General features: G+C 38.8%; 1 protein-coding gene across 3 annotated transcripts in view; it reads right to left on the reverse strand.

Moving 5' to 3' along the window:
* PSEN1 (presenilin 1) overlaps window positions 1-18,488 on the reverse strand; it is a 78,658-nt gene that overhangs the window by 13,024 nt on the left and 47,146 nt on the right. For all 3 annotated transcript variants that reach the window (XM_041758704.1, XM_041758702.1, XM_041758703.1), the window contains exons 8-10: window positions 15,157-15,255; window positions 6,735-6,821; window positions 3,797-3,970 (exon numbers count right to left, since the gene is read on the reverse strand). In XM_041758704.1, coding sequence (XP_041614638.1) covers window positions 3,797-3,970; window positions 6,735-6,821; window positions 15,157-15,255 — 360 coding nt within the window. The remainder of the gene's footprint in view (window positions 1-3,796; window positions 3,971-6,734; window positions 6,822-15,156; window positions 15,256-18,488) is intronic.

Below are 18,488 nucleotides of genomic sequence, written 5' to 3' on the forward strand. Positions count from 1 at the left end.
ATAAACTGTGGTGATAATTGAACAGTTCTGTGAATATAACGCTACCAAAAAATAAAAATCAAGCTTAAAATTATGGCCCGACTTTTTTTTTTTTTTCTTCCATTCAAAGGCTTATGTTAAGGGGGATGCCTGGCTGGCTCAGTAGGAAGAGTGCACAACTCTTGATCTTGGGGTCATGAGTTCAAGACCCACACTGGGTACAGAGATGACTTAAATACATAAATGTTTAAAATGGTTATGTTTAATAGCAATATTATGGCAAATGCTATAGTTATACTTCACATAATTCATATTAATGGAGAAAAAAGAGTAAGTATATTTTATTAGCAAAATTAGAGCAAGGAGACAAGTAACCATCAATTTTTTTTTTTTTTTGCATTTACTGAAGTCTCAAGCTTTATTCACCTATAATCAGAAGAACCTGAATCATAATAAAGACCTAAGAAATAATCACATTGCTCAGGAATTTTCCTTTAAATAGCTCCTTTTGATTTATTCCATCAAAATGTGCCATAACCAAATAACTAAAACAACAGCAATGGAAATTGCTTAAGTTACTCAAAATGAATGAACAGTATTCTACCTACTGGAAAGTGCTAACCCTAAGACTGCCTGCTAGTACTTTACTGCTATTTGCTAATGATAGTCTAGGCCTTCTATTGTGTTGTGTTGTTTTTATTAACTCTGAAAAATAATTTCAAGTAACATGGTGTTCCTTTAATATTATAAGGAGCATCTGCTGGTCTACCAAACATAAGATGTAGTACAGACAATAAATGATAGTGAATATTTACTTAAATTGTAAGAGTTCTCTAGCAACCTCTAGCAGTGTAATATATGCCTAGCTTAAACATAACATAAAAATATTTCCTATTATCTTTGTAATGAATATAAACCTATTAAAACCTGTCTGAGGGGTACCTGGCTCAGTTGGTGGAGCATGGGACTTTTGGTCTTGGGACTATGATTTTGAGCCCCACGTTGGGTGGAGATAAAATCTTTTTGTTGTTGTTGTTGCTGTTGTTTTTGGAGATAAAATCTTGTAAAAAAAAAAAAAAAAAGAGAGAGAGAGAAAAGAAAAAGAGGGGAGAGGGCTTCTGGGTGGCTTTTAAGTATCTGACTTTTGGTTTTGGCTCAGGTCATGACCTCAGGGTCATGAGATCAAGCCCCACCATCAGGCTCTGCACTCAGTGGGGCGTCTGCTTGAGATTCTGTTTCTCCCTTTCCCTCCACCCTGCCCTTCCTCTCACAAGCTCTCTCTCTCTCAAATAAATCCTATTAAAAAACAAAAAATAAAAGACAAAAAAACACTGCTGAGGGTGCGCCCAAGTGGCTCAGTTAAGCATCCAACTCTTGGTTTGGGCTCAGGTCATGAACTCAGGGTCCTGGGATCCAGCCCCACATCTGCTCCAGTCAACAGGGAGTTTGCTTGAAGATTCTCTCTCTTTCCCTCTGTCCCTCCGCTGCTCATGTTCTCTCAGTCTCACTCACTCACTCAATCAAATAAAATCTTTAAAAAACTGCCTGAAATGTATCATCTTATCTCCTTACTACTAAAATCTTACATTTGAAGATAATAGTAAAATTTATCTCTCATTTCTCTTGAGGTTACAGAAAAGAATCCCTAGGAGTCAAACTTCTCCCGAAAACAACAGGCTAATTTCATTATGTTGATAAATTTTAAGTCTACTGATTGCTAGTACACTTAGGATGAGACTGCTACAAGCATGATATTTGAGGGAAGTATATATTGAAAGTTACTAAAAGGAAGACCAACTGCCTTCATAGTGAATATTTTACATTTCTAATTTAAAATCCTTCAGTTTTCTGATTAGATGCTGATTTTTAAAAGGCTGCTTTGGAAGATAATATGTGTCTTTTACAAATCAAATTCTAGTGTAAACTAAGACTTGTTTATAAGTAACCATAAGTCTGGTTTAAAACATTAATGTAATCAGGGGTGCCTGGTTTGCTCAGTTGGTAGAACATGGGACCCCTAATCTCAGAGTCTTACGTTTAAGCACCACATTGGGTGTAGAGCTTACTTAAAAAAATAATAATAATGCAATCAAAGATGGTTATGTTCCTGGATGCTGAGATGATTAAAGTATGTCAATTATTAGTTTATATTAGTCCCAGAAAAAAAAAATCATTCTGAGGTTAGGAGGGACAATATCTGAGTTTTCCTTTAAAATAAAAGGTTGTGTGTGCGTGTCTGTAAGAGATGAAGAGCACATGAAGCGAAGATCAGGAGAGAGCACTCAAGTCACAAGGGCTGTCACGAAAGAGTCATATTGCTATGCTCAACAGCTACTTCTTTCTTTCTTTCCTTCTCTCCTCCCTATGCTCAACAGCTATATTCATTCTGTTTCCTTTCCCTTTTCCCTTCCTCCCTTTTCCCTTCCTCCCTTCCTTCCTTCCTTCTTTCCTTCCTTCCTTCCTTCCTTCCTTCCTTCCTTCCTTCCTTTTCTAAGATTCTATTTATTTGAGAGAGAGCAAGAGAGAGAACATGAGGGGGGGTGGAGGGGCAGAGAGAGAGGAAGGAGCAGACTTCCTGCTGAGTAGGGAGTCTGACGTGGGGCTTGATCCCAGGACTCTGGGATCATGACCTAAGCCGAAGGCAGATGTTTAACTGACTGAGTCACCCAGGTGCCCCTATATTACTTCTTTCTTTTGGCTATAAGCACCCTTGAGAAAAGAGAGGAACAGAAGAGGCAACCTAATTACAGTGGTAACTTTGCAGGCAGAGAATATACCAGCAAAGACAAGCTCAAGCCTGGCTGTAAGATGAGGTAACTATATGGAAAACTCAGCCAAGCACTAAAGTCAAGGATATGCCCACGTTCTGAACCAGTTAAAAGAGTAAGGCTGAGCTATAAGAAATGTTCTGCTGAAGCTGAAGGATAGTGTCAAGATCATAATAATTAGTGATCAGTAAATATAAAGAAGCTAAGAAATTTAGATGTTTTTTTAAAACTACTCAATTATTTTCACTATAATTTTAAAATTTTATTTATTTATTCATGAGAGACACAGAGAGACAGAGACACAGGCAGAGGGAGAAGCAGGCTCCATGCAGGGAGCCTGATCTGGGACTCAATCTCACGCCCTGAGCCACAGGCAGACAGTCAACCGCTGAGCCACCCAGATGCCCCTCATTATGTTTTAAACCAGAGCTTCACTTTTGTGAGGAGAAAAAAAAAATAATTTAGTTGGAAAATGTGTTAATCTCTTAATAAATCACATCTTTAAGACTAACTGAAGAAATGACTAAGCCCTAATCAAGGGGCTCTACTGGCTGATAATGCTCCCAAGAAGCTCTAAGTGCTAACCTAAATCTAAGTGCCAACATGTCTTAGACACTGAAAAATGCTTGCATTTCTCCCCATAACCTAAATCTCTTTCTTTAAAATTCATAAAATGCAGTGCTTTCCAGCAAAGAAAATAATGATGTACAAGGCTGAAACATTCAAATCCACAGGTCTTTGCACCGCAGAGAGGAAATTGCAGTCATGAAGTCTTTCTGCAATAATAATTTCAAAAAAATATTTTGCCTTATAAAACAAATGCCAAAGTTCAGGCTATGAAGGGCTATTTCCCAAAATCTGAGGGGCGTAATTTGGCTCACTTATAAAATGAACTATGAGAAAAGCAACAACTCTTAGTATTTCCCACTAAAAGCTACACTCTGTTATTCAAAATTAGACCATAACACTCTCCATTTTATTTTTGAAGAGTTTGGTAATGCAGTACCTAAAGGAACCCATGACTTTTCAACACAGAGAAATGCACATACTTTCTTCTGGGTCCTCACTGGCAAGGATGTTGCTGGAAAGCTCCTGCACAGCAGCTCGTGTCTCAGTTGTAGAATGATGAGGCCCGAGGCGACTGTCCCTCTGGGCTTCCCACTCTTCACTGAAGCCACCATCATCACTCTCTGTCACAGGGTCTTGGGTCTCACTTTCGGTGCCTTCAAGAGAAAGTGAAAATTACAGCTCTGTAACATTTAGAAAAATTTCTTAATACCTTTAAGAAAACTACATGGAAGTGGTAACTACCCAATTGTCACATAATTAGGTTAGTTGGCTCTCAAATCACAGATCATAAGCTATTAAAGTAGCCTTAAAGTTACTTGTCCAATAAACATTTCGCTCCTTGTTTCCTGAGGGCAGAGACCTGATATGAATAGTTTCCACCTCTCATGCACATAACTCTGGAGGTTCATTATGGTCAACCCAAGCCAAGCGTGGTAATCTCATTCCTCTTCCTAACGAAAGCTCTAAGACTGAGGCTGGTACTAGCCAATGTGTGGTGAGGTAAATAAAGTCTGCTCTGAATCTGGGGTAAATTTTTCTCATGCTTTGACAGAGACTCAAGGAAGAAATAAATAGCCCCTTTTTAACCCTGGATGGTGTCTTATCTGGATATGATACCTAGAACTACAGTTGTCATCTTTTGACATTGGAAGCAGCAGGCTGAAGACCAAGCCTATATTTAAGGATGGTAGAGCAGAAAGATGGAAAGAACCTGGGCCCCTGATGACATCAAAGGATCATAAAACTGACAACTCTACAAATGCCTATACATCAGGACTTCTGGTCACATGAGAGAACATAATTCTTCTTTGTTTAAAGCAACTAAGTTGGATTTTCTGATGTTGGCAGCTCAAAGCCTAACTGATGGCACCTGTGTTTTTAGTGACTAAGATAAAAAAAGAGACCATTATTGGAAGGTGAGGTAAAAAAGGAGAAGGAGGTGAATTTTTTTACGGGTTAGTCATTTTCTTATGACTATCAATCAGACTGAAAATTGTGAGTATGAGAGTCCCGAGAAACTTCCACACATCAAAGATAATTAAAATACAAAAGTAAAGTTGATAAATTTTTTTCTCCTTCATTATTACATTTAATAAAAGTAAAATATGTTCACAGAGATGGATTTACCATGAAAAGTAAAGCTTGCACACTTCAGGCCTCTCACTTACATGGAATTTTTCAGGGAGGCCACGGCAATTCTGTATTTGTAATTTGTATTCTTTTCCTTAACCAAGTCCTCTACAAATCCTGAATCTTCCATGGTTTGGAGTTTACAAAATCATGTAAGCATAAGATTTATAAATAAAAACAGCGGTCCCTACTCTGTCCCAACCCTTGTCGCTCCTACTTGTGAATCTTTCAGCCACCCCATTTGGAGCCCTGTGTCTTTCTGTTCCAATCTGACTTCTAGCTCTTCCAAAACAGTGGTTTTCAGATAGTGGGTAGCACCTCCCTTCTGGGGGGTATTTGGAAATATCTAGGATGGAGGGCTTTCTGACTACTGCAACACCTTGAAGCCACTATTAGCATTTAATGAGGGGCTAGAAATGCTAAATATCCTGCAATGAGGGGAAGCTCCACACAATGAAGTACAGCCCACCCAAATACCACAGCACTCCCACTGACGAACTTTGAAGTTTACCCAGATCCTTCAAACTTTAAGGCCCTTCCCTGTTGTTTCCTCTTCTGGAAAGTTTTTCTGCTCATCAACTTGTCATCACCTATTATCATTTCCTCAGGGAAGCCTTCCTGACCTTCCAGAGTAAATGAAATTCCTCTACTATCAACTTTCACAGCAACCATACTCATCCTTTGGAGTGCTTCTCTCAACTGTATGAATTATTTGTGGAATTAATGTTGAACATTTGTGTTTGCCCAAACAGGTTATCAGCTCCAAAGGGACAGGATATTCTGTTCAGTGCTGCATTCCCAGTGCCTCGTAAAATACCGGGCACACAGTTAGGTGCTCAATCAGTATTTGTCAAAAGAATAAAACCTTTTTCTCTCAAACATATATATTCACAGGCAACTCAATCTTTTGTCTTTAACTTAACACAGGTTACCACAATAGCCAGACTGGTAGCAAGTGCTTCTAATATATTTTTCTTTCTTCTCCACCAAGTCTCCTACCGGTCCCTTGCTCCTTTCAGAACTCCCAGTTGAAAGTGTCCTCTTTGCTGTTAATGCAAATTCTAAGTCAGTGGATTCTGTGGCTCTTTAAACTTAAACTTTCCTTTTCTCAGCAGATGGTAAACCAACTAAGGCCCTTTTTCCTTCTCTTGTCAATCTTTGTTCCACCTGTTTCTCAGCTTCCTCATAATGTTAGCTCTTTGTTTTTCTTTTAAAGTTTTTTCTTGACTACTTTTAGTGTGCCATTATTCCAATTCTTTCTAACAACTCCTAACTTATATCCACCTTAATGTCTTCTGTGTATCCACAAGGGACCTTTCGATCTCCCCGCCTAGATCATCAGTTTTATCCTCCCCTCCAGAAAAGTCATGTGCACCTGGAATATTTTATCTTCTTGGGACAAACATGATCACATCTCAAGTAAAATTATATTTAAGTTACTCTGGCCACATCAGACAAAAAAGCTCTCATTTTTATACATCTCAAGAGCAAGGTTAGCTTTTCTTTTTTAAATCATAGCCTCAACTTGAACCTTCCCATACTGATATTAATGGTATTTTACGGCAGAAATTCTTTACCTAGGGTCCCTTGGCTGAATGGTTGGGTTTAGAGCATCGGAACTCCTTAAATATTTATCTGTATTTAGTGGGTATTACCACAGCTTTCAGGAGATTCTCAAGAGTCCATGACCAAAGACAGAGGTTAACATCATTGCTTCATAGCCGTTAGCCAATATAACAGGACAATGACCCGGAAAAACCAGGAAATTACCAAATGAAAGACACCTACTTTGTGCATTATAATTGGAGTTTTTGGATACCTTCCTTTGGGCTTCTGGATCTCCTTCTGCCATATTCACCAACCACACCATTGTTGCTGTTGAAAAAGACAAGTCCAGGTAAGAACTTGAAACACAGAAAGGACATGAATAGAAAACAGGCCATTATCTTTCTACAAAAATCAGCAATCTTCTTAATATTGCCTTAAGAATTCTTAACAAGGGCATCTGGGTGGCTCAGTTGGTTAAGCATCTGCCTTTGGCTCAGGTCATGATTCCAAGGTCTGGACTGAGCCCACATCGGACTCCCTGCTCAGTGGGGAGCCTGTTTCTCCCTCCCCCCCTGTTCTCCACCCCCCCTCCCCGCTTGTGCTCTCACTCTCTCTCAAATAAATAAATGCATCCTTTAAAAAAAAAGATCCTTAACAATCAGAAGTAAATGCATATTATTTATTTTTTTAAAGATTTTATTTATTTATTCATGAGAGACACAGAGAGAGAGAGCGAGGCAGAGACACAGGCAGAGGGAGAGGCAGGCTCCATGCAGAAGCCCGATGTGGGACTCGATCCCGGGACTCCAGGATCACGCCCTGGACCGAAGGCAGGCGCTAAACCGCTGAGCCACCCAGGGATCCCCAGAAGTAAATGCCTATTAAATATTACAAAAGGTTTCCTTTGATTTTGGCAGATTAAAGTAAAAATTCTGAAACCGAGTATTTACTCTAGCTGTCAAACTGCAGCTGCTGCTGTAAAATTATATGAATTTCATCATTTCCAGTCCATGAAAAGTAACCAGAGGGAAAACTGTTCAGGCCAACAAGACCCTACTGAAAAAACAGCTGGACTACTTGAATGATATTCTAAAATAATGTGAAATCATTGATGAAAATTACTTATTGACTAAGAGAACAAACCAGGACTCACAAAAGCATCACATGATCATTATGATTCTTTTTCTTTTTTAAAAGATATTATTTATTTATTCATGAGAGAGAGAGAGAGCCAGAGACATAGTCAGAGGGAGAAGCAGGCTCCACGAAGGAAGCCTGATGTGGGACTCTATCTTGAGAGCCCAGGATCACACTGAGCCGAAGGCAGGCACTAAACTACTGAGCCACCCAGGCGTCCTGATCATTATGATTCTAAGGATGCTTGACCTCTGGGATTTTCAGTAATGCTAAACTATGCGATATACAGGGAATAAAAATAAGCTTAAAAGCAATAAACATAAAAGGGATAGTCAATTAGCCTATTCTATGTCCCTTCCACATTAAGTACAAATATATCTATATAGATGTAAGTATATAACACATGCAACTCTCACATTTTAGTTAAAGGATAACATAAATATATTAAAATGGTGCTTCTCATATATAATAGGTGGAATGAAAAATGGAATAGCCCCTATTGAAGGGGAATTTAGTAACATCTAACAAAACTACACGTGTCATTACTCAGCCATAAAAAAAGAATGAAATCAGGGCTCCTGGGTAGCTCAGTTGGTTGGGCATCTGACTCTTGATTTCAGCTCAGGTCATGATCTCAGGGTCATGGGATCAAACCACACATTGGGCTCTGTACTCAGTGTGCTGTCTACTTGTCGTCTCCCCCACTCTCCCCACAGCTAGCTCATTCTATCTCTAAAGTAAGTAAAATCTTAAAAAAAAAAAGACTGAAATCTTGCCATTTGCAACATGGATGGACCTAGATGTTTATGTTATTATGCTAAAACAAATGAATAAACAAGACAAACGAAGAGAAGCAAATTCATAAAGAGAATGGGTAGTTGCCAGAGGGGAGGGGAGATGGTGGGCAAAATAGATGGAGGGGATTAAGAGCTACAAACTTCCAGTTACAAAATAAGTCACCATGAGTGTAAAGTACAACATAGGGAATATAGTCAATAATATTATAATAACTTTAGAAGGTGACAGGTGGTAACTATGCTTACTATGGTGCACATTTCATAATGTATTTAAATGTCAAATCACTATGTACGTCTGAAAATACTGTAAGACTGTATGTGAACTAAACTTCAATTAAAAAAAAAACCTATGCATTAACCCTTTGACGCTGCCTGCAGCCTGGGGTGTGATCCTGGAGACCTGGGATCGAGTCCCACATCGGGCTCCCCTGCGTGGAGCCTGCTTCTCCCTCTGTCTGTGTCTCTGCCCCTCTCTCTCTGTGTCTATGAATTAAAAAAAAATAAAAATAAATAAAAAAATAAAAAGAATATATATATATATGTAAAGTATACATATATAAAGTGCATGTGTATGCATATATATACTATATATATGTACTATATATATATTCTCTCTCTCTCTCTATATATATATATACATAAACTTTATAGAAAATAGACTACCTCAAGGAATTGTTAGCCTCAATTTTTTTTTTATTATTATTTATTTATGATAGTCACAGGATCGCGCCCTGGGCCAAAGGCAGGCGCCGAACCGCTGCACCACCCAGGGATCCCGTTAGCTTCAATTTTTGATAAGCTACCTGAATTTTTGGTAGACCACCTCTATTAGTGACTATCAGGGGAGAATGATTTGAGTGCAAAATCTAGGTGTACATTTTCTCTGTAGAACGATGGAAATAGAAAACAAACAAAAATGCATACATTTCCTGAGGAAAAGTATGACCCTTTTGCAAACCAAATATCCTTAACTGGGGAAGAGCATACAAATGCAAAAAAGGATTGCATTTTTAAATACCAAATAGTCAGTATTTAAAACTTTCCATATTTGTGTTTATTTCTGCATCAGGGAAAAAGTACTGATTAATAATACTGCTCCTTTCTTACATTCTGCTTAAGAAAAAAAAAAGGCCCTCTCAAACTCAGTGATTTATGAAATCCTCACTACAGATTTAGTATTTCATGAGAACAGATACTTTCTGGAACTTGTCTTATCTACACAAGACGTAAAGGTTTATGCTTATATTTTCCCATAAATGTTGAATTATTGCTAAAATACCTCAGAATATCAAATATTATGCAGACTTGAGCTTTAAAATATATATATGAATATTTTTAAACAATAGAGTAAATGCTTATTTACCATATAAAATCAATATGCATGTTTAATGTGGCAGACGGAAAAACTATTCCTAATTTTTCAACCCTCCTGTACCCACATGCCTGCCATGGTGTCACTGTGAATGGAATGCAGTCTTCCTTCTCTTGGGGGGGGGGGGGGAGGGCCTCAGCTATGTGGTTTGCTTCAACCAATGGCAAGTGGCAGAGGTGACAGCATGCTAATATCAGGCCTAGGCCTTAAAAGGTCATGCTGCCACCATCTTGCTCCTCTACCCAATAAAAACATGTTTTCAGCTAGCCCACTAGTGGAAGAATGGAATACATGCAACAGAGCTACCACAGCCAAGTCAGAGCAGCTAAGTCAAATGACCTGCAGACATGGGGGGGTGGGAGGGAGAATGATAAATGATTATTATTTTTAAGGCAGAGTTTTTTTTTTTTTTTTAAGATTTATTTATTCATGAGAGAGACAGACTGAGAGAAGAGGCAGAGACACAGGCAGAGGGAGAAGCGGGCTCCATGCAGGGAACCCGATGTGGGACTCGATCCCGGGATTCCAGGATCACACCCCAGACCAAAGGTAGGCGCTAAACCTCTGAGCCACCCAGCGATCCCCAAGGCACTGAGTTTTAAGGTAGTATGTTATACTACATTACTGTAACAACAGCTAACAGTAGACATAACAGTAAAACAATATAAAATTATGAAAACACAAAGAATAATTTAAAACAGCATGGAGTATACTTCTTCCTTTCCCTCTACCGCCCACTTGTGCACTCTCTCTCAAATAAATAAGATAAAAAATCTTTTAAAAACTTAAAAATTGGGCAGCCCGGGTGGCTCAGCGGTTTAGCACCACCTTCAGCCCAGTGCCTGATCCTGGAGACCCGGGATCGAGTCCCACGTCAGGCTCCCTGCATGGAGCCTACTTTTCCCTCTGCCTGTGTCTCCGCCTCTCTCTCTCCCTGTCTCTCATGAATAAATAAAATCTTTAAAAAATAAAATTAAAAATTAAAAAACCCCATAAAGTACTATTAAAACTCTACAAGTGAAGAAAAGTAAAAAGAAAAATATAAAAGTTACTTTAATCTCTAAATCCTACTTCCTGAGGGTAAACACTATTAGCCTTTTGTCAGTCTTTTAAATATATCAGGATTGAAATAAATAAATAAATAAATAAATAAATAAATAAATAAATAAATATATCAGGATTGTATATACATAGACAACCATACATAGCTCCCTTCCTCCCAAAGGATACTGCATTATGACTTTAAATCTTGCTTTCTTATTTTTTTAAAGATTTTATTTATTTATTTGAGAGACATAGAGCACACAAGTGGGGAGGGTGCAGAGGAGGAGGGGCAGACTCCCTGTTGAGGAGAGCCCAACATGGAACTTGATCCCAGGACCCTGAGATTATGACCTGAGCCAAAGGCAGATGCTTAACTGACTGAGCCACCCAAGAACCCATAAGTCTTGCTTTCTGTATTTAGTATATAACTTTTAACATTAAAAAAACACTTGGACATATACAGATGTCAGTCTGTATACCTCAGTCTACCTCAGTCTTTCTAAAGGTTGTACAATTATCTATTTTATGAATGTACCATAAGTATTTGTTTGTTTTTTTTTTTTACCATAAGTATTTGAAAGTGTTCTCTTTGATGGACACTTAAGTTACTTCCAACCAGCATTCACTATAAACATTTGGCGGAACATTCTATATGCACAAATATAAAATACATAGTTGATTTTAATTTCCAGGAATAAAACATAAGAAGCTCACACCCAAATGTTAAGAGGAAAACACTGATGTTCAAAACTTCACCTGCTCTTTTCTGCCAAAAAACACAGGAAGCACATAATAATATATTTGTACTGGAATAAAAAGAGTAAGAAAAGATCACTGCATTCCAGACAAAGGGTTTTCTAACACTTGACCAGATTTCTCTGGGTACAAGCAGTCTTCACCTCTCCACTTCCCCTAAATGACTGGGTTTACAAGATTAAGGGCAACTAACACATGCTCCCAACTTTTCCTCTCTCTTTCACTATGCTTTACCTTCTGCTTTTCTGTCTTCTTTTTCCTTCCTCCCAAATCTTCCCAGTTCTCATCAAATTCTTCCTCAACTCTTAGAGCAACTTCCACCTGCTTTGTTGATAACCTTGCTCCATTAATCATTCCTTCTTGCTGGTCTCTTCAAAGGCCTCTACACTGGCTCCTTCCCCTCAACCTTAGAAACACAATTACATATTCTATCTCCTGGAAACAACTTTCCTCAGGCCCACTCTCCTCTTAGGTCACTGCTGCTCTGCCTGTGAGACAGAGGAGTCTCTGCAGTAGTAGGTGATATTTTTACTGTATCTCTTCTCCTTCACCTTCTTCTCCTGGCCACACTGTAACTTCCACTGCCACCAAAAGCAAAACACAGACACACTTTTCTCCCTTTGGAGCACTGCTTCTGGCCCTACCATTCTACTGAAGCTGCTCTCTTAAATGTCACTGAAGATGTCCAAGGCATCATTAGTCCTTATCTTTGGCTTTTAGAGCATTTGGTTTTCTCCTTCTTGAAACTGCTTTTCTAGTAACCCAACAGAAAAAAAAAAAAAAAAAAAACACCCCCCCAATGTCTACAAAGATATATCAAACTGATAAGAGGGCTAACTGCTTGGTAAGGTATTAAGATTGGAGATGACAGTTATAGTGAAATTTAGCTTTATCTACAATAGTTAAGTTTTTCCAGCATAATACATTAATGTATTACTTGTACAATTAAAAATTTTTAAATATGGAAATGAATATCATACCCAGTCACAAAACAAGAAATTAAAGTATATAGCTGGGGATCCCTGGTGGCTCAGCAGTTTAGCACCTGCCTTCGGCCCAGGGCATGATCCTGGAGTCCCAGGATCAAGTCCCCCATTGGGCTCCCTGCCTGGAGCCTGCTTCTCCCTCTGCCTGTGTCTCTGCCTCTCTCTCTGTGTGTGTGTCTCTCATGAATAAATAAATAAAATCTTAAAAAAAAACATATATATAAATATATATATATATTTATATATATATATATATATATGGCTAAGAAAAACACAAGAAAAGTCCAAATAATCACTAATAGCTATTAGTTAATAAGCCAAGATCAAAATAAAACAAGAGGGCAGCCCGGGTGGCTCAGCAGTTCAGCGCCGCCTTCAGCCCAGGGTGTGACCCTGTAGATTCAGGATCAAGTCCCATGTCAGGCTCCCTGCGAGGAGCCTGCTTCGCCCTCTGCTTGTGTCTCTGTCTCTCCTTCTCTCTGTGTCTCTCATGAATAAATAAATACAAGAGGTTATTTTTTGCCTATTAGTTTCATACACACATAATAATGAAGGTGTAAGGAAACTGATATCTTCACACTACTAAAGGAAATATAAATTGGTATAGCCTTTTTATGGGGGAATTTGGAGCCAGCCACCAAAATTTAAAGGCATACATGCTTTGACTTAGCAATTCCATTTTTAAGAATATATCTTACAAAAATGTGCACAAAGATGATCTCTGTAAGCATTGTTTGTGACAGAAATGGAAATAGTCTAAAGGACACCCTTTTCTGAGTATCCATACAGAGAATACTGTACAGCCACTTCCCAAACTGACATGGAAAACATGTCTTGATACTGTTAAGTGAAAAATCCTGGCTATCCCAATTTTCTTCTCTTCCCTTTACTGATGTCTCTTCATTTTCTCACTCTCTAAACACAGGGGTTGACAAAGTTCTCTCAACATCCTCTTCTCATTCACTTTTGTTTGAACCATTCATCCATTTCCAAAGTTTCAACTACCACTGCTACGCTTTCAATCTTGCACTTCTGATCAACCTTTCCCCCAAGCAGTAGTACTTTACTTTGAAACTTATGCTGGGAATTTCTACCTGTTTCAAAGGTCCCACCAACTATAAATAACACATGGGCCACAGACAAAACTAAATGTTCTTCAAACAAGAAAAACACCTCCTTCATTCACCTTTCCTTCATGCTTAAAACTTCTCTCATCAGTTGCTAAAAACTCTGATTCTACCTCCAAAGCCTCTTGTCATTCAGTTCTCTTTCCTGATCTGTCATCAACAATACCACAATTCAGACCCTCATTATTTCCGAGCAAGATCACAGCAGTATCTGCTTAGTTATGCTTTCTACTACCTCAGTTCTCATCACCCACAATTCATCTTGCACAATGCTGCAAGCCTACGGAGCCACAGCTCTGATCACATTATTTTTATGCTCAAGAACTTTTGTGATTCCCCAGTGATCACTGACTAGCATACATATATCTTTTTTTTTTTAAGATTTTATTTCTTTATTCATGAGAGAGACACACACACAGAGGCAGAGACATAGGCAGAGGGAGAAGCAGGTCCCATGCAGGGAGTTCAATGTGGGACTTAATCCAGCATCCCGAGATCACACCCTGAGCCAGAGGCAGATGCGCAACTGCTGAGCCACCCAGGGATCCCAGCATACAGATATCTAAACCAGCCACTCAAAGCTATCCTTGCCCTAGTCTGCCTTTCTAAACTCATCCTCCTAATACTCTCCCCCATTTTTTACTCCATGTCCTAGTCAATCTAAATGCCTAAAGTTTGATAAAGATGCCCCCCCCCAATACTTATGTCTCAAAGCCATTCTTTGTGACAAGCCCACTTACAGAATCAACTCTCCCATCTGTGTTTGCTGAAATCCCACCATCCTTAAAAGGTTCAATCCAAATGCTATCTCATCCACAAAGCTGTTCCCTGATTCCCCAGCCAGGTTTTCCTTCTTCTTAACTCTCCTTACACTTTTGATTGTGTCTCCTCTGAATCTGGTAACAAGAATGCCTTGGATGTGGCTTATTTATACATTTGTCTTATCTCACCTCTAAACTGTAAGGAAAGGAGCTCTGAGGAAGGCAAAGTATCTTACACATCCTTATGTCCCCTTAGTGCTCTGTGGCAGATTAGGTCAATGCCCAAATCCATCTGTACTGAATGATCGAGAAGGACCCCAAAATAACAACAAAAAAGCGGCAAACGCATTGTGAAGGAATAGTACAATTCTTTCAGTGAGTTAAAGCAAGATTCCCCTGTGGTAAGTGCTCAATAACTCTTTGACTACTAAGATTTTAAATAGGAGTAATGGCTCTCCACCCTCTAAATATTTCTTCTATTTCTACACCTACTGAAAACTCTCTTGAACTAGCATCAGTTGGAAGACAATAGTTTGTAAGCAAACAGGGATGTGGAGAAGTTCTCTTAATATTATGCATTTAAGATGAGAAAAAGAATCATGATAATGATCATAATTACATGTGTTTGAGTTACTATAAGTTCTAAGTGGGTTCTAATTTAACATCATTCCAAAATACTTACAGGAGTAAATGAGAGCTGGAAAAAGAGTTTCATTCCTCTCCTGTGCTGTTTCAACCAGCATACGAAGTGGGCCTTTTGGACACAAAACAGCCACTAAATCTAGAAAGAGAAAAAAAATATCTGGAAAAGTATATTGGCTAAACTTACAAATGAGTGTGTTAGGGAAGAATTAACCAAGGGGAAAAGGGTTAATAATGTCTTGTTTACAATAGCAAGATGTTGAATGAATATGAAATAAACAGCAGGTAAACTGGTGGGGGGAAAAACAACCTAAACAAAACCACACAGAAGATCCATGTGAATTTCATTTGGGTTTTGCCTATTTTATGTTTACAATGGATCATGATGAAGTTCCAGTAATGTCTTCCCAGTTTGAAGAAAAGAGGCAGAGATAATGACAGGAGCAGTTGTCAATTTCCAACAGGCAGAAACAAAGACAAGTCATTTCTGAGCAAATCATTCTATGAGCCACAGATGGAAGCTTAGAATGAGAGGAATTTAATACAGGGGATTACTGAATTTTTCAAAATATGAACAGCAGAGTAAGAGAGACTGATTCCCTCTCCTTTTTAAAAACTGTATGTAGTACTTAGGGATACTTGAGTTATTTAGGACAGTAAATTTAAAACAAAATAATAAATATTTTTGGATGAAAAAATTTAATATTTCTTTGGTTCTCCTGTCAAATGCACTTCACATAACCAGGTCTTAGAATACATGTGGTGAAAGTGACTTATTTTACAGAAACAGCAACTCAGAGCAGAAACAACTTGCCTAAAATTATTCTTGATTTTACCACCATCTCTTTCCATCAACTGTAATCTTTCTCACATTTTCTGTGCCATAAAAATTCAGAATACAGAAAATTTCAAACATTTAAAAATATTGAAACAGGTGTAGCTAAATTTGTGAAGATTTCACAACTTGTATTGACATCATTCAGATGCATTTAAGTAAAAAAAAAAAAAGCAAAAAAAACCAAAAACCTCACACTTGCAAGTGGTCATGTCTCCTTGAATACTACAACTACTACTACTAATATAATAAAACACACAAAGAATTCTCTGCTATCATTGCTTCCACTTTGATTTGTTTTGGATGAGAAAAGGGAGATTTGCTGTGCTCTGAAATAAGATTTTCAACCTGTTTGAAGCTGCACGTCCCAGAACTCTTTTGGTTTAACGCCATGCTGCCCATTATAGAATTGCTAAGTGATAAATTCCTTCATTTTTAGAGCAACTAAAGTGAATTGTTTTGTTTAAAAAATTTCAGAACCTGTGTGACATATTAAAAAAATCTTCAGACCTTGTAAAAATGGAGTTGAGAATTACTACTCTAAATGGTGTATATAAAAGTCTCTTTGGGACACCTGGGTGGCTCAGTGGTTGAGTGCCTGCCTTTGGCTCAGGTCGTGATCCCAGGGTCCTGTGATTGAGTCCTGCATCAGGCTCTCTGCAGGGAGCCTACTTCTCCCTCTGCCTGTGTCTCTGCCTCTCTGTCTCTCATGAATAAATAAATAAAATTTTAAAAAAACAAAAAGTCTCTTCCTTTAAAGGAACTCAAAGGTCTGTAGAAATAATCATTTGTACCATGTATGGAAGCAAGAGTGTTGATGGAAGAAATACTGAAGTAGAAAGAATACTGGACTTGGGATTCAGATTCTAATCAAACAGTGTAAGCTTAGGGAAATACTTTACCTCTCTAAACTTCAGGTTTATTAGCAGTAAAACAGGAATTACTGCCTTGATTACAGGATTATATATTTTTAAAAATAATGGTTAACATTTATACTGTTCTAAATGAATTATACGTATTTTTTCATTGATCTTCACAATAACTAAGACTTAAGGGATGAACATTGTGTCTAGAGTCACACAGCCAATAAATTATAGAAGAGGAGCCTGGATTTGAACCAAAGGCTGTCTCCAGAACTGGCACTCTGCTTTTGTTTTTGGAAAAAAAAAAAAAAAAAAGAACCAGACTCTTTATTGTAATTCACCCCTAATGTTCGATGATAGAAATACACACGTTCCATTTAATTAAATTTTAACTTGAGTACATCACAATGGTGCTCTGTGAGGTCTGTAGCCTGAGGCTGGTAGGGATGGTGAAAGTCCCATTGAAACTCTTGTTCAAGAGCCTGGCATCATATACTTTTACAAGTGAGATGGTCACTATTAACAATGTCTGGAAGTCCATGATGGATAAAAGGAGGCCTGTACTGTGGCTTCAGTATGTGAGACATGTGTAACCTTGACATACACTTTTTGAGTATCTGTGAGGCCGGAGACTCTGTTATTTTCCTCAAAGAGGAAAAATCTTGGATAAGTAATTGCTGTTGCTATCATTGGTGAAACCAGATGACTACACCAAGGTGATGTCCCAATAGTCTGTAAAAATGCAGAGGGAGCCAACTGTTGGCTAGAATAAGATGACTGGCTAAAGTTTATCTAATTTTGCTGACTCCTCGATCCCACTCTTTGATCAAGGATGTATGGATTAGGGCAGCCCCGGTGGCTCAGCAGTTTAGCGCTGCCTGCAGCCCAGGGTGTGATCCTGGAGACCCTGGATCAAGTCCTACATCAGGCTCCCTGCATGAAGCCTGCTTCTCCCTCTGCCTGTGTCTCTGCCTCTCTCTCTCCTGTGTGTTCTCATGAATAAATAAATAAAATCATAAAAAAAAAAAAAAAGGATGTCTGGATTAAGGCATGAAAAGATAGAGCTCTTCAGTAAGCTTCATCACACATAATTCTGATGCTGTCCACGCAGTGTACTAACTCCCACTGTTGTTCATTCATTTGATCCCAAAGGGCTCCCCAGGTAGCCCCAGGTCTGAGAGAGGGGTGAGCTCCTCTAGTACGTTGTCAACTAGCAAGGGAGTGAGGACAGAAGAGGCCACCTCTCTAGAAGGCCCCGACTTCCCGACTTAGCTCTGTCCTATAGCAGGGACAGCATTTCTGTCTTAGCAGGGAGGTCCCAGTAACTGTCCTGAATTTGTAGAATTCTGCCTCCATGACCCACAAAACGATGTGGAGCTTCACAGGCTCAGGGCCTGTGAGAACCTGTTTCCTGGAGAGCTATATATGCACTCTTCAACTGCCTCTCTAGCAGTGTACAGCATGGGACTGAGGAGGGCAGTTTCTCATACCAGAATCCATGGGCAACTTCTGATCATCATGGGCTGTCCAGGGATTTCAGGTGTGAGAGGAAGTTGCTATGGCTTCTACAGTGAATGATTCTCTGGAGGCAGGGAGAGGGGACATTAAAGGAAATGACTTCTATCACAATTTGGACAGATTCTAGATCCTTTTATTACAGAGGGCCCCAATTCA

Source organism: Vulpes lagopus, chromosome 6 (assembly GCF_018345385.1).
Source record: "Vulpes lagopus strain Blue_001 chromosome 6, ASM1834538v1, whole genome shotgun sequence".
NCBI lineage: Eukaryota > Metazoa > Chordata > Mammalia > Carnivora > Canidae > Vulpes > Vulpes lagopus.